General features: G+C 39.3%; 1 protein-coding gene across 4 annotated transcripts in view; it reads left to right on the forward strand.

Moving 5' to 3' along the window:
• Nucleotides 1-26,018, forward strand: part of sugt1 (SGT1 homolog, MIS12 kinetochore complex assembly cochaperone) — a 52,874-nt gene that overhangs the window by 14,542 nt on the left and 12,314 nt on the right. For 2 of the 4 annotated variants that reach the window (XM_061733004.1, XM_061733007.1), the window contains exons 6-11: nucleotides 1,295-1,348; nucleotides 4,182-4,210; nucleotides 4,425-4,450; nucleotides 6,023-6,119; nucleotides 9,446-9,553; nucleotides 24,763-24,853. In XM_061733004.1, the coding sequence (XP_061588988.1) occupies nucleotides 1,295-1,348; nucleotides 4,182-4,210; nucleotides 4,425-4,450; nucleotides 6,023-6,119; nucleotides 9,446-9,553; nucleotides 24,763-24,853 (405 nt within the window). The remainder of the gene's footprint in view (nucleotides 1-1,294; nucleotides 1,349-4,181; nucleotides 4,211-4,424; nucleotides 4,451-6,022; nucleotides 6,120-9,445; nucleotides 9,554-24,762; nucleotides 24,854-26,018) is intronic. The other 2 variants (XM_061733005.1, XM_061733008.1) reach the window with 1 other exon arrangement.

Genomic DNA, 26,018 nt, shown 5'->3' on the forward strand with positions numbered 1-26,018 from the left:
TTTTACAAAAAATACTAGTTATTTGGGATTTTGTTGTTGTTTTAAGCGTCAAAATATCATGTGGTGCGACCGTCCGACCATGACTCTGGTTTTGAAACCTTTTTTGAAATCACTCTAAATGTTTTTAAATCAATCTTCTTCTATCTGGCATGATTTCAGAACTGTCTTGTAGTGTGTAAGATTGCAACACATTTGTATTTATATTTCCATCATAATATACAAACAAAGTTTGACTGATGTCCATTTTATGAAATATCATGTGCGACCATTAAAAAAACAACCATTTTTGTATAATACGGAAAACTTGTAAAAAAAAAAAAAGGATGTCAAGATGTTAAGGAAATTAATTAATTTTAATATGAATCATGGTTGCACCACATGACCTTTTTTAAGGCTAGTGCCAATTCATCTTGACAAAAAACTCTGAAATCACTTAATTTAAAATCTTTATATGAATTTATGTGTACAAAACATTCTTAATGTTTGAATAGATATTCTTTTTTTCATTATTTTAAAATTGACCTGTTGAAAATCCTTATTGGTCGTTGACCCACTTATGTGTGGATGGTTGTTGAGGTAGAAGTGGATGAGACACCAGATTAGAGGTTTGACCTTTGATTTTCAGTGGGACATAAATGTGTGGAGTTTCATGGCTTTGGATCCAGAAACTCAGCGCCACAAGACCAAGTTAATAAGGAGCCTGCAGTATAATTCTCATTCTGTCACGCCTAAAAATAATTCTCTTGGCGTGATGGAGCACTCATGGTAGTGTTCATCTTTTCTTCTGGGGACAGCTGATTCATTTCATTCTTTCCCCCAGATTTCCCAAACAGCTGTAAGGGGGTGAGACTGCATAGATACTGTGTTGTTAATACATGAAAAATGAAACGTAGCCATCTCAATAAAAACGTAATGTTGTGTTTTGTTCCTTAATTTTGCTCAGTTTCCAGTGGAGTGACTTGTTTGGTGCTGTGTGTACTAGTAGACGCTGGCGGATGCAAAGCCATCACTTCTTCTGTGTGTGAAGGTCATTCAGTGCCACAACGTGTGTGGAAAAAACCTCCCAACTTGAGGTTCTATTGTGATTTTGATGTCTAGAGGCGTCTACAGGGGTGCAGCTATGATTACAATATTCTACTTCTTTATGTTATGTTTATTTCCTCTTAATATGATGAAAGTGCTGTTTGCTTTCTTATTCAAGAGGGTTTTGGTTTAACTGGGTTCATCTTCCTCATCTAACTACAGATTAAATAAACTCTGCGTTGACACATGTTTCCTTGTTTGTTTTTTCCAGCGTCTGATAAATCATTTGAGATCTGGATCAAGACGTGTGAGGAAATGATGGCAGGTACGTTGCTATGGTGATGCACTTAAGTGTACAGCAAAATGCTCTGAGGTGTTAGATGTTTATACAGAGTATAGTATGTGGCAGTTATTTTCAAACACAGCCTGTGTTGAAAAAAATCGATTTTTTTCGGATTTTAAATCGATTCTTATGTCTAAAGATCAAGTTTTTCCTTTTTTTTTTTTTTTTATCATTACATTTTCGCCCGGTGAACTTTAATCCCAGTAGTCGGACACAGTTTGTTATGACTCTTCTGAAAAATGCCGGGTGCTTCATGGCAATATGTGTGTGTGGTGACAGAATAAATTAACAAGCTGAAATGATTTGTTTACTGCATGAACTGTTGCATTTTTTTTTTTTTTTTTTAACTTTAAATGCAAACGATGCCTGTTTGAGTTATTTATTTCACAATAATTATTGTGAAATCATTATTTCACTAGTTATTTCACATCATATCATAATATCATGTCATATAATTCTGGAAACGGCTCAAAAAACATTTTTAATAACACTAATCCAAATCAATATCGAATCAAATCCTGATAATTGATTCTGAATCTTAAGAATCGGAATCAAAACGATTCTTGACATTTGAATTGATCCCCAGCCCTATTCAAACAAACAGTTACTAACACTGACTGTTTCCATGCATCAATAACCCTTTTAAAACCCGAATATTGGCAATGACCCGAATTTGCACGGCCTGTAAACACCAATAACCCCTTTTGAAAAACCCGAATTTGCTCATGCTCCGGTTTTTAAAAACCCCAATATGACCCCCGGGTTACTCCGTTTAAAACATGAATATTGGGTCATGTAAACGCCAAACAGAATATCCCCATCAAACGGAACAGGAATTTGTTTTCTGCACATGCTCTGTTCACAAGGAATCCTGGTCTTTTGAGTCCAGGAAGTTCTTATAAACACGGAGAAACCAAGACCAGGAGGAGACTAATCACTTCATAAATGTAATGAAGGATATGAACATTTCTGCATTTGTAGACGCTAGAAAGTACCGGGATAGAAGATTTACAAGAAGGTGAGAGAAAAGTTGAAGCAGCATTTGTTTTGAATTTGGATACAGGAAGAAGAAGCAGAAATGACGGGAATTGTGTCATCACGTTCTCCGTGCGTCGCTGGTTTGATCCAGATATCCTGAATGATTAATTACCATGTAAACGGAATATTATGAATGTTTCAGTAACCGGAATATTAGTCATAAAACAAATTTTGACTGCATGTAAACATAGTCAGTAACTTTTGCTCTGTTCTATTAATTAGTCTTATCAGACCAAGTGAAGTAACACAGTCAGGAAGCAGATCAGCTTATCTGATCAAACACACGTATGGATCTGGTGTAGATGCTCCCGGCGTCTGAGGCAGAGCTGCTCAGTCCAATAAGAGATGCGTGCCGTGTCTGGGTGACGCTCCTCCGTCTGCTGGCGACGCTCAGGCCCCCTGGATTAGCTCCTGTAAACCAGAGCAGGAGTTCTGACAAACACGCTTCACACCCGCGTGCACATGTTCTCCCAAGAGCAGCAGGATCCATCAAGTTACTGATGTCTGAACGCCTGTGATGAGACCCAGCCCCTTCATGAGACACACACACACACACACACACACACACACACACACACACACACACACACACACACACACACACACACACACACACACACACACACACACACACACACACACACACAGCTGCTCACGCACGCTGCGTGATGGCATGTTTACCACTAAGCAACATATACGGCACCTGGTTATTGTGTCACACGTGTCTCTCAGCACAACAGCCCTCCCTCCCTCTCAAAGCTCATTAAGAGAACATTAACACACATCCTATCATCTCACGCCTCTCCCCGCTCTTTCTGTAATGCAGCGAGTGAATAATGCACGACGGCAGTCTGGTAAACGCTGCTCAGGCTTGCTCTGGCCCGCGGGGCTTTTACTGGGCGTGGCCGCACCAGTAAACAAACTGGTTTCAAGGCTTGGGAAGTGGGTGTGACCGGACAGACTGACTGCTCTTTTGTTGTTTTTTTTTTTTTTTACTTTGTCTGCATATATATTAACGGTTAATACCATGTTGGTAAAAACCTGCAGCATATATGTATGTATGTATGTATGTATGTATGTATGTATGTATGTATGTATGTATGTATAAATAAATATATATATGCACATTTTTAATATATATCATGTATATTTGAATATATCATATTTATTTTATTAATATGTGTGTGTATATATATATATATATATATATATATATATATATATATATATTTTAAATATGTTGTTATTTTATATATATATAATATTTTAAATATCTTATGTGTGTGGATATATATATATATATATATATATATATAATAATATATTTAAAAAATTATATATATAAAAAAAACATAACATATTAAAAAATATATATATATATGCGCGCATTTATATCATATTTATTTAATTTTTATATATATATATTATGTTTTTAAATATATAATGTGTGTATATATATATATATATATATATATATATATATATATATATATATATATATATATATATATATATATATATATATAATGTATATATATTTTTTTGTGATGTGAAGGGGGGGGGGTGACACCTGCTGCTAATTTAAAACACGAAAAACACACTCTTGTTTCTTGTTTTTTTTTTTTTTGTGGAGTTCATTTGCTGCCACCGGCTGCTGAAAACTTATTACAAAGCCTAGCAATTATCATTTTAGAGCTTCAGTGTCGTCATGCAGTTAGAGGGTACAAAAATGTTTTTACCCACTTGACAGCTTTTCTTTTTTTCTCCTTCTCTGTAGATCAGACAAAGAACGGCGGCGTCAACACGGTGAGCTTCTCCGCAGCGCCACTTAGGGGCGTTGTCGCTCTCACTATTAACTCAGCTCTGTGCAAACTTCAGCTTCAAAGAAAGAAGCCTTACTAAGCTTCTTTTGTTTTTTATGTTTTCCTTTTTTCCATGTGTGTGTTTTTGTGTCATGCACTACTTTTTCACGGCGTCTCTCACTCTAATTGTCTTCCATCTTGTGGGATGAACGACTCAGCAGACGCCAGCAGCTCCTCTCGCAAAGTAAGTGCACAGATCTAAATATGGCTTAAAGATTTTCCTTTTTCTCTTTTTTTTTTATTTTTATTTAGACGGGACAATTCATACTAATGAACACTACATTGAGCAGTGTAAATACACCGGATTTTAGCAGAAATAATAGTTTCCACCCGCAGTCCCCACAGAAAACATAAAAACTATTCAGTCAAACAATACAATCAAACAAGGGAACAAACATAAAACATACATAGTAGCAAAATAGATTTAGTAGCATTTAAAAGCAGTATGGATTGTATCTAAAGTGACTTGAGTTTAAAGTGACTTGAGCAAAAAATGCATATTACAATAATGAAATACCAGCGATGGTAATATTATGGTACTGAGAGTATCCAAGTTGTGTGACATACGAAGTGCGTGTTGCTTTGCACATTGCCCTAGTACGTACGAATTAAAACAGCTAATTAACATTAAACAAACTACACAAGTTTAAGCCTGGTTGTGATATCAGTTGTTCCTCCAATAGAGGGAATGATGTCACTTCCCCACTTGAGTGGCAGAAATGTCTGCAACTAGTGGAGCAGACGGGATAACAGCTGATTATCAGCTTAAATTAAAGGCAGTTGGACTTGACAGTGACCTGTACAGTTACCAAGAACCAGTGGTCCATGGACATTAATATTTGGTACAGTTACCAAGAACCAGTGGTCCATGGACATTAATATTTGGTACAGTTACCAAGAACCAGTGGTCCATGGACATTAATATTTGGTACAGTTACCAAGAACCAGTGGTCCATGGACATTAATATTTGGTACAGTTACCAAGAACCAGTGGTCCATGGACATTAATATTTGGCCACGAATCCAGTTTCCTGATATTTATATGTACTTAATTTCTACGCCGGGGAAATACACGAAGCAAACTTGAAGGCTTACAAAACTCTTGACGCTTGGTCCGACTTCAAGGCAGGATTTGTTGTAGAAATTAAAGTGATGAGGACACCGAACTTTATGATTTGACCGTTTAACGTTAGCTACCCAAAAATCCAACATTACCTGATACAAAATGGGAACCACAAATCCACGTTTTCGGTGCCTGGAATCCAGTTGTTTCTGTGAATTGCAGAGATCCATTTGTCTCTCTTAAGCTTATTTTTCGTCAGTCTGTAAAACGATAACTCTGATTTCTTGCTAAATCTATGAGTACAGTCGATCGCACAACAGCTCTTTCCCATTTTAGATGTTTTCCAGTTGCTCAAACTGAAAGTTTACGCTGCCACTCAGTCTTTCTGACACTCAGTCTTTCTGACACTCAGTCTTTCTGACACTCAGTCTTTCTGACACTCAGTCTTTCTGACACTCAGTCTTTCTGACACTCAGTCTTTCTGTCACTCAGTGGGCGTAACCCGCTGTGAAGTATCATCTGTGACGTCATGCACATTCCCTCTCTAGCCATGATTTAAAATGTTCTGTGAAAGGTCTTAAAAAGATGCAGCCCTGCTGCTTCTAGGTGGACGGTCTGCGTAAACACTTGCAGTGTTCTGTCCTCCACATCGGCCTTGAAGCCTCTTTAATCAGCAGTGTTTGTTTCTTCCAGGCATGACTGGTACCAGACAGACTCCCAGGTCATCGTCACAGTCATGGCCAGAAACGTTCCCCAGGACGGCGTGTGCGTCACCTTCACGGAAAAAGAGGTAGGAGCCCCACGAGCTGCAAGGCAGCACCGAGGAAGAGACGGTCCGTGTTTCTCTGCGTCTGTCACTACGTTTACATGCAGCAGTTCAGTCGGGTTTCTGATTGTATAAGACATCGTTCTGACTTTTAAACTGCATGTAAACACCTTAATCCGATCTACTTCGGACCTGTATCGGACATTAATAATCGGATAGCAACACCTAGATCAGGGGTCGGCAAGCCCGCATGCGGCTCTTTAGCGTTGCCCTAGTGGCTCCTGGAGCTTTAAAAAAAATGTTTGACCTTTTTTTTTCTTTTTTCCTTTTTTCTTTTTTTCCTTTTTCCTTTTTTTCCTTTTTTCTCTTTTTTCCTTTTTTCTCCTTTTTTTCTTTTTTTTCTCCTTTTTTCCTTTTTCGACTTTTTTTCTCGACATTTTGACTTTTTTTCTCGACATTTCGACTTTTTTCTCAAGATTGTACTTCAACATTAATCTTGACATTTTGACTTTTTTTCTCGACATTTCGACTTTTTTCTCAAGATTATAGTTCAACATTAATCTTGACATTTTGACTTTTTTTCTCGACATTTCGACTTTTTTTCCTCGACATTTCGACTTTTTTCTCAAGATTGTACTTCAACATTAATCTTGACATTTCGACTTTTTTCTCGACATTTCAACTTTTTTCTCGAAGTGCATAATGAAAAAAAAAGTCTTCCTCCAGTTCTAACTAATAGATACATGCAGCATGTGCTGCCTTCATTCTAAGGCTGATACAAGGCTTTTCATTTTTTGCGGCTCCAGATATTTGTTTTTTGTGTTTTTGGTCCAATATGGCTCTTTCAACATTTTTGGTTGCCGATCCCTGGCCTAGATAATTCGTTCAGAGTCTGAATGTTAACTCCATGTATACGGAGACATCGGATATTGCAGTCTGCGCGTGCTGGAGAATTTCCTCTGGGCCATTCACCCGGAAGTGAAAGGAGACGACGCGTGTTAAATAGTTGTTTAAACACCTTTTAAAAAGATTCGAAAGACATGGCAGAAGCTTCATCAGGACACCGGAGCAGATCAAAATAAAGTGGAAAAATATGTGGAAGTCGTAACATTGGCGCCAAACAAAACAACGTCAACCGGAAGTGGCTCTTTGTTGAAATGGTTACCATGGTTACCATGGTTACAGCGCCACATAGCGTCACAGAGTCAGCCATGCTCTGGACATTTATCTGATTCTCTGAACAGCATGTAAACTCAGAAGTGATTGGGTCTTCTGGATGTCTTTACACTGCAAAAACTCAAAATCTTAACAAGAATATTTGTCTTATTTCTAGTTAAAATGTCTAATTTTTAGTCAAAAAAATCTCATTACACTGAAAAAAAGACTCATCACTGGAAAAAACAACAATTTTCACCTGTTTCAGGTAGATTTTCACTTAAAATAAGTAGAAAAATCTGCCAGTGGAACAAGATTTTTTTGCTTGTAATGAGAAGATAAATCTTGTTCCACTGGCAGATTTTTCTACTTATTTCAAGTGAAAATTTACTTGAAACAGGTGAAAATTGTCAATTAACAAGTTACTTTTCTGGTAATGACTCTTGTTTTAAGTGTAATGAGATTTTTTTTGACTAAAAATGAGACATTTTAACTAGAAATAAGACAAATATTCCTGGTAAGATTTAGAGTTTTTGCAGTGTAACTGATACGTTCAGAAATCCATCTGTTTGCTGCATGTAAACGTGTACTGCGTGTGGAACGGAGACGGGTTTGCTCTGGGGTGTTTCCTCAGGGGGGCCCATTAGACGGGTCTCACACACATGTGCACCCCCACGTACACACCCCGTCCCCCTGAGGGCCCAACTACGCCTCCAGTGGTGCCGTGTTAACATTACCCCCCCAAGTACAGATCTAAGAGCAATTTACCCTCCCCAGCTCCTCCAGCCTCCTAATTGTGTGAAGATGGAAGGCAGAACTGATCTAGGATCAACGGCAGAGCCCTTCAGGGACAACCCTACTTTTCTCTCTGTTCCCCGCTCTTTCCCATCTCTGCACTCGTCTCCCTCTCTCCGAGGGCTAACTGCAAGGCCCCTCAGGGGAACGGCTTTGTCTTTCCTAATAGAATAACAAACTGAGTTTACCCCGTTTCAAAGGAAATAGTTCACTTGCTCCAAATAACACAGCCACTTGTTAAGCTCCCTCTATGGTGCCGAGTACTGATAAGTTCATATATTTTTTACTAGGTCAGTAAATACAAAGGAAATTAAAGATGAAAGAAAGTGGTTCCAGTTATTTTCTTGCCGAGCCTGAATATGCAGCAGCTGTATATACACACACACGGCGAGGAAATTCAACGGGAAAATGAATAATGAGCCTTTTATAGTTTTCTGCAATTGCCCAGAAGCAACTTGAGGTAACTTTCTAAGCTTTTATTCCCAGCGAACAACTTGTTAAATTCAGAGTTAACTTTTTAATAAAATGTTAGCTGTGGAATGTAAGTGAATATACATGCAAGTCATTTGTTGTTAAAGAGGAGAATAACTAGTATTTTCTTCAAGCATGATTAAAGTCGGGCTCCTCTAAAACCCCTAGCCACCCACGGTGCAGAAAATATTTAATTTTCTCAGACGGCAAAAATAAGAACTTTATTGATCCCACATAGGAGTAATTCATGTTATATCAGCTATAGAGAACAAGGTAGTGACGAAAAACTATATATATCCCCCTCACAAAAATAACAATGTTATTGTCTGAAAAATGGTTCAAATATGTTATTTTGTTACTTGAAAAATTTAAAATATGTTTCTCTATTTTTCTTATTTTTGTGAGGGGGATATATATTGTTTTCGGCACTACCTTGTTCTCTATAGCTGATATAACATGAATTACTCCTATGTGGGATCAATAAAGTTCTTACTTTTGCCGTCTGAGAAAATTAAATATATAATATTTGGTGCCTAACTGTTTCTCAAGTATATTAGTGCGTGTGTGAATGAATAAATGAGACGTAAAAATGTACATTTCTTTGTAGAAAGGCGCTTTATGAAAATATGTCCATTTACTTGTATTAGTTTACAGAGCAGTCTTGAACATCCAATATGGCGGCGACGTTGACGTATCGCAGCAGCGGGCAAAACCACTCTATGCGTCTACGTATATATGTTCACCCCTCCTTCCTTCTTCTATCTGTTTTTTGATGCATTGACTGAGGGCAGCAGTTAGAATTAAATCAAAATATGTCCACTTTCAGCTCTGGAGACACCGTAAGACGACAAGAGGCATCTATTTTGCTGACAAACCTCCACCTGTATGAGGGGGAATCACCCATATCTGCTGTTGCTCTTTTCTTTTAGCTCTCTGCAAAGATCCAGATGGCATCAGGACAGATCTACACCCTCCACCTCCACCTGCTGCACCCTATAGTCCCCCAGCAGAGCAGCTTCAAGATTCTCAGCACCAAGGTAATCCCTCATGTCACTTTTACACTACTCAGCTCCACTCTCGAAGATGTAGATCCTGGAGGAGATGATAGATGTGCTGCTGGGTCTGTGACTTGTGTTCCATATCAAGTTAAAAAATGAGAGTGAAAGAAGCTTCAAGCGGCAACGCTTTTTTTTTGTTAGTTTGTCTCTGCGCTGCTGAAAAGTCAGCTGGAGCCGTGAGCAGCTATGAAGAGACAGAGCTCCTGGTAGATCTGGTCGTTCCTTATCGCCGTCTAGATCCCTTTTTAATTCTCTCCTCAGCACCAGGTTTATGAACATCTGCACCTCAGAGTTGGATCATGAAACAGACTTTTTGCTGCTGTTGCTGGTTGAATAAAATGAACCAGAATCCGTCAGAGTCTCTTTCTCTGATTTCCTCCTCCTGACTCAGACGTCTGACTCCAACCCCCCGACCAATCGGTGGCCTGTAGTGTGATGATGTCAGATACAGCCGACTCAGCAGCTTAGAACCTCGACAGAATAGTTACAGAAAAGTATCTACTCTGCACGTTAGACCCCTGGTGGAAAAGAACCAAACCGAGTGGAGTCGGGCTGAGTAGGTACTGGTGGAAAAGTTCCATTATAGTACTAGAGAGTACTCATGGCCTGCATACTAGAGGATCATTTCTCATGCATCAGCATGTAAATGTAACATCCTGTACATCCTGAGCAGTGTTGATGAGACACATTAGTGAACCAGAATGAGTGTGTCCTCTGCTTGCACCATAACTGCATGCAGATATATCCGTTATGGACTAAAAAGTACGCTTAAGATCACAACTGATCAACACTCGAGTACCGAGATGATACAAGTGACCTCACACTGTGTCATGTTATTTCCTGCATGGTTTTAAGGTGTACAGGACTGTCTCAGAAAATTAGAATATTGTGATAAAGTTCTTTATTTTCTGTAATGCAATTTAAAAAAAAAAAAAAAAAAAAAAAATGCCATACATTCTGGATTAATTACAAATCAACTGAAATATTGCAAGCCTTTTATTATTTTAATATTGCTGATTACGGCTTACAGTTTAAGATTAAGATTCCCAGAATATTCAAATTTTTTGAGATAGGATATTTGAGTTTTCTTAAGCTGTAAGCCATGATCAGCAATATTAAAATAATAAAAGGCTTGCAATATTTCAGTTGATTTGTAATGAATCCAGAATTTATGGCATTTTTGTTTTTTTAATTGCATTACAGAAAATAAAGAACTTTATCCCAATATTCTAATTTTCTGAGACAGTCCTGTATAAACATTGTTGAATACTGTACCAGTGGATTCAAGGATTTTAACAGATGGGGTCTTGTCAAACATACACTGGTATTCTTCTTTTCTGGATCTTTTTTTACTATAGCAGACTCAGGTGGGGAAGGAAATAGATGTGTTTTACAACTTTAAGACTTCGCCGAACTGAAAAATATAAACAAGCAAGAAAAAGAAAATGTTTTCAAATCTCTGCAAAGTTTTGGAAAGTCAGTGAAAAGTCATTGAATTTTATTCGGAATCATTTGAAATACTTTCTGAATCCTTCCCGTGCTGGTAGTTAGTCTCAATAATAGAAGAGCAGGCTGACAGACGTGTCAGGGAACATGTTTTATCGCAGTATAAAGAAAATATGATGCGTGGATGTGACTCGCTGGAGGAATGGCTGCTCAGAGCTTCTGTTTGATCACACCACATTTTTATCTGATGACAATATCATTAATTGTATTTCATGCATTTCATTTTTTTGTTGAATAAGAAAAAAAAAAGACAATAATAAAGCAAGAAAAGGGTATGTTGATAGGAGTTTAAGCAGCTTACTGAAACTGTGGCTGATCATCGCTTCTGTTACCACTTGGAGATCAACATCTTAATCTCTTCAATAATTTAAGGCAATATAAAGTAGACTGGCATTTCCTTTAATTCCTTAATGCTGGTAAAGCTTAGTGTAGCGGTAGAGATGAGAAAATCCACTGTGGCTGCTGAGGGGAGATTCACACAGAGACATAAATCCTTACTCACATTCACAATTAGAAGAGCTATACTTAATGAGAGTTCCTTAACACTGTTTAAGGTGATTACGGACTTAATGAGTAGGAGGGCACTTTCTTCCCAAACACTAATTAGTGTGTTGTAGATGTGGGCTAATGAGCGCTGGCTGGACGTGTCCCGGTTCTGGATTCAGACAACCGTCAGGTTCCAGCTCGCACATCAACACTCTCACGCAACTTTCTCTTTTTCCTTAATTATCAAGGAGGCAAGTTTGTTTTCTTTTAGGGCATCGATCAGTCCGACTTAAACGCTCCGCTCAGTTCCTTTTAAATCTTGTTTAGAGCAGATCTTCACAAGTGTCCTTTGATGCAGATTCTCATCCACATTTTTTGGTGCAGAAATATAAAATACTATACAGGACTGTCTCAGAAAATTAGAATATTGTGATAAAGTTCTTAATTTTCTGTAATGCAATTTAAAAAAAAAAAAAAAAAAAAAAAGTCATACATTCTGGATTCATTACAAAGCAACTGAAATATTGCAAGCCTTTTATTATTTTAATATTGCTGATTATGGCTTACAGTTTAAGATTAAGATTACCAGAATATTCTAATTTTTTGAGATAGGATATTTGAGTTTTCTTAAGCTGTAAGCCATGATCAGAAATAATAAAATAATAAAAGGCTTGCAATATTTCAGTTGATTTGTAATGAATCCAGAATGGATGAAATTTTTGTTTTTGTAATTGCATTACAGAAAATCACTATTTAAATTTTCTGAGACAGTCCTGTATTTATAAAATACTATATTTGTCATGATAGCCATTTGTTGTCTCTTCAGCGATTTTACTATTTGATCTCCATCTGTTTACATTTGGATGTCTGGGCAAAAAAAGGAATGCATGGTTTATTTGCGTTTTTTATTGTTTCCAATCACATATCCTGCCTTGAATCTTAAATTAGATCAAAACTGGAGGTTTTAACGATTTAAAGGTCAGCAAATAAATTGGAACAGTGTGATCCCGACTCTCAAACACTTGCTTGTCAAAATTAAACTCCGCACTGAGGCGGAGCAAAGTTTGTTTCTCTGATCTATAATATCACAGTCTATATTAAGACGGACGACCTTTATGGGAAATGAAGAAGAAATGTGGCTTGTCTGCATAAAGCACACACAGAAGTGGAGGGAGGAAGGAGCTGATGACGAATAACGGTACATTTAGTCATTGGCATTTATATAATAGTCATATCACAACATTAGAGCATTGCCTTATGGGAGTTTCCAGTGCAAATATTAATTAGTTGTAGGCCTGTGTTGAAAAAATCGATTATCCGATTCTAAATCGATTATCATATGAATTCCTAAAAATAGATTTGTATGTCTAAAGATCGATTTTTTTTTTTTTTTTTTTTTTTTTTGTATTTATTTTTGTTTATTTTTTAAAATGTATTATTTATTTATTTATTTTTTCATCATTACATTAGACCTTTTGTTATTTTTTTTTTTGTTTATGCCAAAAAAAGGAATGTTTTGTTGGACACAAGAATAACTGGTGCCATGTTTTTGCCTTTAAATATGTTTAAAGTTATGAAAACTTTAAAGTTTTCAGTTATATTTGCATGAATTGTCTATATTCCATTACTCTACTGTCTTGGAGTTACATTTGCATAAAATGCTAAAAACCAAATTCTCAAAAGTTAAAAACCGAAATAGACCGAAAATGGAAAAAATAAAAATGAAATGTGGGAAAAAATAAAAGCAATTTCATTCGTCCTCTGGATCTGTTTGATAATTCTGACCCACGATGTTTCTGTTTCAGTTCTATCAGCATTCTGGGAGCTGATTGGTCCTTACAGCATCATTAGCTGCAATACTTGCTGTTGAATCTCAATATAATACTAGTATTAATATGTTGCAGAACTACAGTCATATCATTCATGCAACAGCTCAAAAAACTGTTTTAATCGCACTAACCCAAATCAAAATCGGAATCAGATCGGATCAAATCTTGATAATCAATTCTGAATCTTAAGAATCGGAACTGAATCGATTCTTGACATTTGAATGGATCCCCAGCCCTAATTTGTTGATATCTGAGCTACATGAGCCTCAAAATCTGACTGCTGCTGCTGCTTTATAAATGCTTCCTTTTCAGCGGTGAAGTTGCAATGACTTACATGAACTGAGCAAATAGCAGGAGACATGCAGTCCGTGTTAATTCGTCTATCATTTGCCCGCCCTGTCTTCAAATGGACATGGAAAGTAATGGATTGTCCTCAACGCTTCCTGGTGATGTGTTATTTCTGCAGTCTCAAGTGCTACAGTTAACAGATGGATCCCTAACCGTGTGAGACACAAACCGGAGCAAAGTTTGATATAACTGCGTATTCAAAGATGCACACACTGCAAAATCTTAACAAGAATATTTGTCTTATTTCTAGTTAAAATGTCTCATTTTTAGTAAAACAAAATCTCATTACACTTAAAACAAGACTCATCACTGGAAAAAACAACAATTTTCACCTGTTTCAAGTAGATTTTCACTTGAAATAAGTAGAAAAATCTGCCAGTGGAACAAGATTTTTGTGCTTGTAATAAGAAGATAAATCTTGTCCCACTGGCAGATTTTTCTACTTATTTCCAGTGAAAATTTACTTGAAACAGGTGAAAATTGTCAAATAAGGTATTTTTCTGGTAATGACTCTTGTTTTAAGTGTAATGAGATTTTTTGACTAAAAATGAGACATTTTAACTAGAAATAAGACAAACATTCCTGGTAAGATTTTTAGTTTTTGCAGTGCAGTTGTGCAAACGACCCTCATAAAGCTGGAACTACTGAGTTACTTTACAGCGAGGCCACTGGAGGAATGAAAATACAGAGTCATAGGTGCTGGATTTACAGTATGAAAGTGTCAAAGAAGCAAAAAGCTGTTGAGAAATGAGATTGGTAACTTGGTGTAACCCGATGTCCATATATTGTGTGCGTTTCTCTCCGCCACAGCTCACTGCGCTGAATAGATGTTGACCTGCACAGAAACTGCCCCCTCTCAAAAACACACTTCCTCTCACTCATTTTCTCACTCTTCCATGGCAACAGCGCACACTGCATACCAGAGGTGCACGTGGGCTGCAGCTTAAACAAGGACTCCCTTCTACAGACCGCAGCTGAAAATGCTCTTAGACGCTCCTTATTATCTCCTTTTATTTCCCTGCTGTCTTTGTCGCGTTAATTATTTCCTCCAACTCTGCACGGCGCTCATAAACACACACTCTGTGTCCTCCTTTTACGTTTATCTGCTGATGCAAACGTCCACCTATGCCGTTCAAGCCGTCCTGCTTCCTCACAAAGCCCCGACTGTTCCCTGGTCCAGTGGGCTCCTCGGGTGCACACAAGCCTCCACGTGCACACTCACACACAAGTCCTCCCGCACACTCACTTCATCCAGGTATTTAAAAACGGCACAGAAACTTGTGCAGGTAAAATGTGCGGATGTTCCTGTCAGTGTGCAGGAGCCTAACGAACTGAGGAGCTTTCTCCATGCATGTCTCATTTAATTGTTTTGGAGCCATTTGGAAACCACTGGGGGATAAAAACATTCAAATGAACAACCAGCATCAGCGAATCCAGTTTCTCCAGATTGGCATGCATCCCTAATGAGTGTTGAGAAACGCGTTGCCCTCGGAGCTGTTGATTCTCCACCAGCCTGCGTAACCGCCCCGCATTAGCCGCGCCGCCGTGTTTACGCTCCGTCTCCTCGCTGTCTTTAAAGACAACTTAGCAGGGAGAAGCTAAGCTGGGTGCGAGAGTGCACTGACACACACTCACTGACACACACAGGCGCACACTCACACACACGCGTATGTAAATGGCAAGGCCGAACAGTAATCTTCCAACACACTCGTGCTGTTTAAACCGAGCATTTGCTGCATGTTTTTGCGTCAGTGTCGTCTGTAGCACATTATCGTCACGGCGACCTCCTCCTGTCCTCCATCGCAAAACATTCCAACCGCAGGGGTCACCGCGACGACGGGGAGCCAATTACACACCAGTGTGTTTGATCAGAACAGACGGCTCGTGCACGCGTGCGTGTGGACGCGTGCGCGCAGGCATGAGCCACAACCGCCGCCGCCGTGCCGGATCCACTCTTGGCCTTTCATTCAGCTCTAAAGTCATCTCTTTTCAGGCAAATAGCTAAAGTGGCATCTCCCCCCTCTTTAATTTGCATGCATGTCAACATCTGGGGATGTTTGTGTTTCATTCGTGTCAGTTTTTAGGCGAGTGGAGTTTGAATTTAGCTGGCTTTCTGGGGGGCGGATGCAGGGTGGGGGTGACGGGGTTGGGGGGGGGGGGGACACAGGACTCCGGTACCCAGTACTCGAGTTGTAAAAATAAATCAGGGGGGGATGGTGGATTTTATCATATGGGGACAGATAATTTGTGCTGATTACAAATAATATAATATATTACAAATAATAGCAGTGACCAAAACACCTGCAGAAATACTGCAGGAATGACATAGCAGCAGTTAAATGCAGCCTTCTGTAAGCTTTAAATATCCACTGGGCTTACATCAAATACATCAAAACACAACAATAAAAAACACTTTTCTGAACTTATCAATATGACTCTGTCCTTCACAGGATAAGTAAAATGGATCACTGCAAAAACTCACAATCTTAACAAGAATATTTGTCTTATTTCTAGTTAAAATGTCTCATTTTAGTAAAAGAAAATCTCATTACACTTAAAACAAGACTCATCACTGGAGAAAACAACAATTTTCACCTGTTTCAAGTAGATTTTCACTTGAAATAAGTAGAAAAATCTGCCAGTGGGACAAGATTTTTTGCTTGTAATAAGAAGATAAATCTTGTCCCACTGGCAGATTTTCTACTTATTTCAAGTGAAAATCTACTTGAAACAGGTGAAAATTGTCAAATAAGTTATTTTTCTGGTGATGACTCTAAATATTGAAATAGCAGTAAAACCACATTCATTGATGAAATGACATAAGGGATGGAAAGGGGAGATGGGAGTTTTACAGGCGGGATGATTTGGACCGTTTTTATTTCAGGGGGGGATGTCATCCCCCCTCATCCCCCCTCATCCCCCCTCATCCCCCCTCATCCCCCCTCATCCCCCCTCAACTCCAGTACTGCCGGTCCCCCTCTGTTAATAGCATGTGTGTCGTGCAGCGCTGCCCAGTCCTGCCCCTGGGGTCCTGTGGGTGGCGGCCCCTGATCGTGACTCTGCTGTCACATCCCTTTACAGGCCGTGGCCGGGTCTGTCACCCACGCAGGGACACGTGCATGCGGCGCGGTGCACGCGCCGCATGCACGTGCATGTCCCTTGAAAGCTAGGAAGCACAGATGTAGCAGCAGATTAATGTTGCATGACCCCAAGAGCACACAATACAGGAGCAGACTGACGCACACGGAGCTCCGGCTCCACTTCTGTCCCGTTTAGCAGAGAAATTCAAGATGGTGAATGTAGGGTCGCCAACTCCCTGAAAAATACATAAGGGACCCCTTCACCTTTCCTGGCTGGGGGAATTTTTTTTACCCCTTTTTTGAGTGCAACAATTTTGTAACTATTTGACTCGAAGCTGAATTGAATTAGATGCATATTTTTGAATGCCATGAACACATGGAAAACAAATTATTATCCAGCAATTCACTTTAATACGAAATAACAAAATGAACTGAATGAAATAAGTATCTTTCTTAAACAGAAACCTGTCCTGCTTAACTTACAATTGTATAAATTAATATAAAACAATAGAAAGAAAGCAGAACATCCATTCTGTAATAGTGCACATTTTTAGTGCAATAACAAAAGTGCAAACAGAAAGTCTGTAGAAAACTTGTAAACATATTTGTGGCTCAAAGGCCATGACTGTAGCTACAGTTGGAGTAAAACAGAACAAAATAACTTATGAACTCAACAGCTCAATGCCATTTTTTGCTATTTTCTGACTCTTACAGTAATACGGGACAAAGTGCGTCCCTTTTCAGCTCAATACGGGACGTACTTTAGTTTATGAATATGGGACAATTCTGTTTTTCCAGGGACGGTTGGAAACCCTAGGTGAACGGTGCTTGCAGCACTGGCTGCTAAATTTAAGGTGATAACACTTCATTTGCTGGGTCTTTGTCCCTTTCCTGGGCTCTGACTTTGTTTTTTTTCTGTGCCGCCCATTTTTAATGATTTAGTTTAAATATGAGAAAATGTTGTAGTCGTACGCATGGCTAGATTTCTGCCCTGGTACAAGTCTTGTTAAAAACCAAGAATGTACAGTGGTCAGACAAATGTAAGCACCTCCTGAAAAGGACAATTAGGTGTAGTATAAGAATATAAAGCACTGGCCAGAAACTCTGCTCAGCATTGCCTCCATGTCAGACAACAGAATCAGCATGTTGCTACGTAACGGAGTCATGAAAGCCCTACGAGACCTTAAAGCATCTGTGCTACTTTCAGGAAAGCTTAATATTATGCAGGAAGATGTATCAAATTCCAAAGAAAACAGTAAACTCTGTTCACAATCAGGAATGAGACCCACAAGCCAAGTTTATTAGTACAGCACAATTCAACACAAGGTCATTCAAAGTGCTTTACATCAACATTAAAAGCAGCAAGACACAATTAAACAGTAAATGACAAATAAAATGAAATAAAATGATAAGAAAAGAGGTAAAATAATAAAAAGCACTAGTTGTTAAAAAGTAAGGGCAGTAGATCCAGCAGGTACATCTCATTCTTACAATGGCAAGAATTACGTTTCTATACGGTCAAAACATAGAAAGACCGGGTCAAATACAGTATTACAAAAGTAATCTGTAACAATTCGTACAGTGAATTAAACCAATTTGACAATTCTATGCCACAATGCCTGTTTCCAGGTCTTATTTCATACAACTGACGAGAATTATGTTTCTATACGTTCAAAACATACAAAGACCGGGTCAAATACCGGGTCATTTTTGGGTTTTTAAAAACCGGAATATGAGCAAATTTCGGTTATTCAAAGGGGTTATTGGTGTTTACATGGCCGTGCAAAACTGGGTTATTGCTAATATTGGGGTTTTAAAAGGGTTATTGATGCATGGAAACGTAGTCGGTGATGGAAGCCACTGGTCACCGAGGGAACAGGTGAATTCATGTTGATTTGACAATATTAGTCTTGAACTGCTCCCAAGATATTCAGTATTACAGGACTGTCTCAGAAAATTAGAATATTGTGATAAAGTTCTTTATTTTCTGTAATGCAATTTAAAAAAAAAAAAAAAAAAAAAAAAAAGTCACATTCTGGATTAATTACAAATCAACTGAAATATTGCAAGCCTTTTATTATTTTAATATTGCTGATCATGGCTTACATCTTAAGATTAAGATTCCCAGAATATTCTAATTTTTTGAGATAGGATATTTGAGTTTTCTTAAACTGTAAGCCATGATCAGCAATATTAAAATAATAAAAGGCTTGCAATATTTCAGTTGATTTGTAATGAATCCAGAATGTATGATGTTTTTGTAATTGCATTACAAAAAAATCACAATATTCTAATTTCTGAGACAGTCCTGTATGGATTGATGTAAGCTGAGACTAAAACTACCTGTGGATGTTGTCGACGCCCTGAATGATGCACCTTCTGGAAAGGACGAGCGTTCAGAGACATTGTTTAAAACACACTTTTGTTGAACCTTTGACCCAACTTGCCAGAGCGAAGTCATACTTGGAAATCGTATGAAACAGGGCAGGCACTTTCACGTACTTTCACAATGTGTTTTTGGCAGATGAAGAGTCAGTAAAGACGCCTTGGTGAAGACTGTCAGGAAAAGAAAGGAAAACGTTTTTTTTTTCTCTAAAGAAATGCCTTCATTGTCATTCTTTGCTCCTCTTTAAATGAAGAAATAATCCAGTTTTGATAGAAATGATGGCTTAGCTTAAAGTCTGGCAGCTGGATTCTCTTGTGAATGTGATTTATTCCAGAACCCGTCTGCGTCGCATGATATGAAAGCGTAACAGAAAAAAAAACTTTTTATGCAAAATGCAGGAATCAGTCATGCAAATGACTTGACACTCAACACAAAGTGTTAGGGAGGCAGGAAACCTCTGGGACTGAGAAATGAAGCCAACCGTTTCTGTTCACGGCTCCCTGAACCTGGTTCAGTCAACTCCCAGAAACCCTCAGGAAAAAAAAAACTACTAATTTATAACATGGATGGATGTGTTTACAGCCCAATTACCTTTTCCTTGACAAATGTATGTTTTTTAGTTTTTTTTATTTCTATCACGACCTCTGTAAATGTTCAGGTGTGAGTCCCATCGGTCCCTAATAAGACTCTTAATTAGCTCTATTGAAGCTACTTTCTCATCATTGTAAATCAATGCCCTAATCGAACATAATCAATAACGTCAGGATGCTGTCGAGGGTTTTCCCAACAGTCAGTTACAGTAATTAGTTTAAAAGTTGAACACTTTCAGTAAACGTGCAGGTGTCTCTAGAGCAGGGGTCGGCAACCCGCGGCTCTTTAGCGCCGCCCTAGTGGCTCCTGGAGCTTTTTCAACAATGTTTGACCTTTTTTTTCCTCTTTTTTTTTTTTTTCTTCTTTTTTTCCTTTTTTTCCTCTTTTTTCTTTTTTCTTCCTTTTTCCTTTCTTAATCTCAACATTTCGACTTTTTTCTCAACATTTCAACTTTTCTTCTCGAAATTTTGACTTTTTTTTTCAACATTTCGACTTTTTTCTCAATATTTCAACTTTTTTATCGACATTTCGACTTTTTTCTTGGCCTTTCGCCATTTGCCTTCATTCTAAGGCTTATACATACAAGGGTTTTCATTTTTTGCGGCTCCAGACATATTTGTTTTTTGTGTTTTTGGTCCAATATGGCTCTTTCAACATTTTGGGTTGCCGACCCCTGATCTGGAGAAACAACATCATCCATGCACAGTTACTCCCACAGGCTCTTTTGAATTGATAATAACCCTCACATGCACATGCATGTTTCTGAGTGGCAGTGAGAGAGACTCGCTCACACACAGTGAAGACAGAAAGACCCCAGCAGGGATTTGGACCAGGGACCCCCCCCACTTCTATAAGGCCAAGGTTAAGCATTATTGACGTGCTTGAGTCTTACTATGGCCCCTCCCTCGTGCTTCAGGGTACAAAACTGGAGGTCGGCAGCCAAACACTGATCTACAAGTCCATTCTTGATGATCTGATCCTGGCCTGTGTTGGGGAAAAAATCAATTTTCCCATTCTAAATCGATTCTCATATTCATTCCTAAAGATCGATTTATTTTTATTTACCATATTTATTTTTTCATAATTACATTTTCGCCCGGTGAACTTTAATCCCGGTAGTCATTTAATTCACACATGTCCGTGGTGTGAAACTATCAAACAATGAACACGGCGTCGAAGAGTAGTAGCGTTTACAAAGGGCTGGTTTTGAAAACTCCTGAACTAAATGAACTTTTCTTTGGAGAAAATGCTGGATATTTCTGCTTACATTTCAAAATGTTAGTTCAATTAAGTTCATGTTATCTATATTTGCTATAGCTTGTTTGCTTGCTTGCTGTAAGCCATGATTTGTTTACTGCATGAGCTATTTGAGTTATTTATTTCTTAGTTATTTCACAATAATTATTGTGAAATTATTATTTCACTAGTTATTTTACAGTCATATAATTCATGCAACAGCTCAAAAAACATTTTTAATAACCCTAACCCAAATCAATATCGGATCAGATCGAATGAAATCTTGATAATCGATTCTGAATCTTAAGAATCGGAATGGAATCGATTCTTGACATTTGAATCGATACCCAGCCCTAATCTGAAGTACACTTGATGTACAGTTGCAAAACGAATCAGAAATGATCTTATACCTTTTTTACAGAAAAGAGAAAAGCACTTTATGTGCAGCTACCTGCCACCCTAAGCTGGTGAACGGTAACATTACAGTGTCTGTACAGAAGAAGAGTAGGACATGATCCATCAGAGCCTTAACCACCTCCTAATGTGCCACCGTCGTGCTGCATCAGGGTCACGGGTCATTAAACCAGCCACACCTGCTGCAGGGAGTGAGCTGGGACCATGTTGTCACTTTCCAAAAGGGTTCCAGCTGCTGATGTACGAGGGAGGAACTATTTGTCCCACAATGAACCATCTCATGCAGGTTATGCCAAAATGAAATGTCTTTCTGTATAATGATGTCAACAAAATGTTAGAGGAGCAAACAGAATGTGTATGTATGAACATGTAGAACTTTGACGTACATGCACGAAAATCGCTACACACCTGTATCATGTCGCAACTTAAAGAAAAGTCTCTTGGCGCCATGGCCGAAACCGAACAGGAAGTCGGCCATTTTGAATTAATCGTGTCATTTTGGTGGAATTTATGCCATTCCTTCAGCCGCTTCAGAGCCCGAACCGTAACGTGCACCCAGGTGTGTTATACATCAAAATGTGCGTCTCCATCCTGCGAGGACGCGCATTACTTTTCTCAGTCAAAAGCGTTACCGTGGCGACGCTAGACGCCAAAAAGCGCGCCCCCCCTTCATCTGATTGGTCCAGACAGAAAAAACTTTGTGCCTCAAGCCCCTCAATACGGTTTTACGTACATGCACGAAAATCACTACACACCTGTATCATGTCACAACTTAAAGAAAAATCTCTTGGCGCCATGGCCCAAACCGAACAGGAAGTCGGCCATTTTGAACATTTTGAATAAATCGTGTAATTTTGGCGTAATTTATGCCATTCCTTCGGCAGTTAATACGGCCTGAACCGTAACGTGCACCCAGATGTGTTATACATCAAAATGTGTGTCTCCATCCTGCGACGATGGGCATTACTTTTCTCAGTCAAAAGCGTTACCGTGGCTACGCTAGACGCCAAAATGACGCCCCCCCCCCTTCATCCCATTGGTCCATATTTGATAGTTGAACAGAATATGTATGCACAAACAGGCGGTGGAATATTCCTAGGAGCGGTAACCTGCGTTCCCGGGAGAGTTGCTCTCTTTTTAGCCGTACGCCGGGCAGGAGGTGATGATATGTACCAAAGTGGTGTATCACTGCAGCGCTACACGCACCAGCTCATCACCTCTAAGCGATCACACGGTCGTCAGCCGGCTCTCTCCGTCCCTAACCTCGCCTACCTCTCGGCTCTTCTCCTCTCTCCAGCTCCCCTCATAAATGAATCATCACATCGCCCAGCAGAGCAGAAATGTTTCTTAATTGCATCGACATCACCAGAACTGTCTTTCAAACACACACACCATTAAAGAGGGTGTTAGAGAGTGTGTGTGTGTGCATGTGTGTGTGTGTGTGTGGGGGCACATGGCAGCGCCGCTCGCGTGTCTCGCTGCTCGGTGTCCTGTCAATGCGGCTCAGTGTTAAAAGCATGCATCCATGTCCCCCCCCCCCATTGTTTTTCCTCCTCTCCCATGTTCTCCTGGTGTAATGATTTGGATCAGAAGCTGCTGTGTGGAATTAGGATCTGATGCCCCCCCCCCCGCTCACCGTCTCTCACACTGGCCTCTGGCTGACAGACATCTCGTTAGTGCTGCTTGTCTGTCAGTAGGTTGGAGATTGAGCCGTGCCCCCGCACACCCCCACGTCTACACACACGCACACACACGCACACGCACTCATTTGCAGGCTTAGTTGTCCACAGCTTTGAAGAAGAAGATGGTCTCTCTGTCCCCAGTAATGATCTCATGTCCTGTGCTCTTAAAGTACTGTATTTTTCTGGACTATAAGCCGCACCCGCATATAAGCCGCATCCACTTTATTTAAAAAAAAAGATATGCAAGCCGCAGATATTTATGTTGTTAGATTAGATATTTACTACATGTACAGAAGGATTTTGAACTGTAAATGATGTACATGTTTGTACCTAAATAGATCTTTCCTAACAGTATCTTTTAACACGGCAGCAACTTTGCTGATTAAAACAGGACAGAACCAAGAGAAAATAACCGGTATTTATTTATCTGTTTGAAATCTGCTTCTACCTACTTCTATCTGCTAAAGAAGAAGTAGCGTATTCTTCTTTGCATTTATTTTGTCTTAGTTTTGATTCTAATTCCGGTTAGAGCGCCCCGAGCGGTGGAAGAAAAATCCACAGAATAGCTGCACCTTTGTATAAGCTGCATGGTTGAAAACCTATGAAAAAAGTAGCGGCTTATAGTCCAGAAAATACGGTATCTTTTTTTTTTTTTTTTTAAATATGTTTATTGTTTTTCAGAATTTTATGCCCCGTTTACACGTAGCAAAAACGCTGGTCTTTTCATGCGTTTTGGCCGTTCGTTTACAAGAAAACGGAGCTCAAAGTCTCCAAAACCATCATTTCTGAAAACTCTGGCCAAAGTGGAGATTTGCAAAAACTCCGTCTTCACGTTTGCTTGTAAACGGAGAGAAACGGACATTTAGGCTTCAGAACGTCACATTATGAGACAGAAACGTCACCAGCGTCATGAGTGACACCTGTGGTTACAATTAGTTTGGCCACTGTCAATATTTTCTTGTATTTTACCTGTTTTATATTCTAAAGTCACACTTAAAAGTAACTCCACTTCTCTGTCACTCCAAACCAAAAACTCAGGTTCATCTTGGAAGTAACTGGAAGTTACTCGTGTCATTTGTTGATGTTTTTTTCCAGGATTCTGATTGGCTAGCATGACTTTATCATCTCGTTACACTGCCCCCTGTAGGTTTGGCTGCTCATAGCACCTTAACAGATATTTACCTGGTTGTACCTGGTTGTACCTGGTTTTACCTGGATGAGCTGGTTGTACCTGGTTGTACCTGGTTTTACCTGGATGAGCTGGTTTTACCTGGTTGTACCTGGTTGTACCTGGTTTTACCTGGATGAGCTGGTTTTACCTGGTTGTACCTGGTTGTACCTGGTTTTACCTGGATGAGCTGGTTTTACCTGGTTGTACCTGGTTGTACCTGGTTTTACCTGGATGAGCTGGTTTTACCTGGTTGTACCTGGTTTTACCTGGATGAGCTGGTTGTACCTGGTTGTACCTGGTTTTACCTGGATGAGCTGGTTTTACCTGGTTGTACCTGGTTTTACCTGGATGAGCTGGTTTTACCTGGTTGTACCAGGATCCCATACACATCAGGCTACTGTGTTGTTAAACGTTTCTCTTCTCACCACATCTATCCCTCCCCTCCTTCTCCTCCATCAGGTGGAGATCAAGATGAAGAAGACGGACGGTGTCAGATGGGAGAAGCTGGAGGGAGAAGGACAGGAGTCCACCGTCAAACACTTCAATCCCCGTCAGTCATCAGCGTTGGCACCTTTTAATATCAACTATTCTCCCATTTCTGCTCCTCCTGTTCCTCAACCACTTTCCTCTTTCTTTCTCTCTGCGAGGATCAATATAACCTTGTGTTTGTCTGTACTTCACTAAATGGAGAGTAGGCAGCGGAGCTCCGCCGGAGCCGTTAGTTAGTCTGATGGCAGAAGTAGGCAGGGTGAAGGAAAGGTACGACAGCAGAATGTGACTCAGTATCTGAGCCCACACATTCCTCACAGGATTAATTACTTATGTAAGTGTGTGGGAGAGGGGGAGGGGACATACAGTTTAAAACTTGGACCTCTGTCACATTTAAATACGATATTTGACATCTTTCTGACTTTCTGGGCTGTCTGTGCAGCTTGTCCGCTCTGGCCTGAATCTGTCTGCTGCATGTCTGTTTGCTGTATTCATGGAAATCTGTGTCTGGATTACATTTCCTGCTCTGCCTCTCCGTGTCTTGTCGGGATTAAACAGGCTTGTTACCTTCACAGAAAGCAGAAAGGAAATCACAATGTTATTCTTCGGCATGCGTGTTTGACAAATTGGCAGCAAAGCGACGGAAATGAATTCAGACGTGGAGATTTCCCAACGTGGTGCGATAAGTTGTCCACGCAGCCGAATCAGTTTAGATCAGGGGTCGGCAACCCAAAATGTAGAAAGAGCCACATTGGACCAAAAACACAAAAAACAAATATGTCTGGAGCCGCAAAAAATGAAAAGTCTTGTATAAGCCTTAGAATGAAGACAACACATGCTGCATGTTTCTATATTAGTTAGAACTGGGGGAAGAGTCGGAAAAAGTCGAAATGTCGAGAAAAAAGTCGAAATTGTCGAGAAAAAAGTCGAAATGTCGAGAAAAAAGTCGAAATGACGAGAAAAAAGTCGAAATGTTGAGAAAAAAGTCGAAATGTCGAGAAAAAAGTCGAAATGTTGAGAAAAAAGTCGAAATGTTGAGAAAAAAGTCGAAATGTTGAGAAAAAAGTCGAAATGTTGAGAAAAAAGTTGAAATGTTGAGAAAAAAGTCGAAATGTTGAGAGAAAAGTCGAAATGCAGAGATTAAAAAGGACAGGAAAAAGGAAGAAAAAAAGAAGAGAAAATAATTAAAGGAAAAAAGAAAAAAAAGAGAAAAGGAAAAAAAGAAA

The sequence above is a fragment of the Cololabis saira genome, chromosome 10, assembly GCF_033807715.1.
Source record: "Cololabis saira isolate AMF1-May2022 chromosome 10, fColSai1.1, whole genome shotgun sequence".
NCBI lineage: Eukaryota > Metazoa > Chordata > Actinopteri > Beloniformes > Belonidae > Cololabis > Cololabis saira.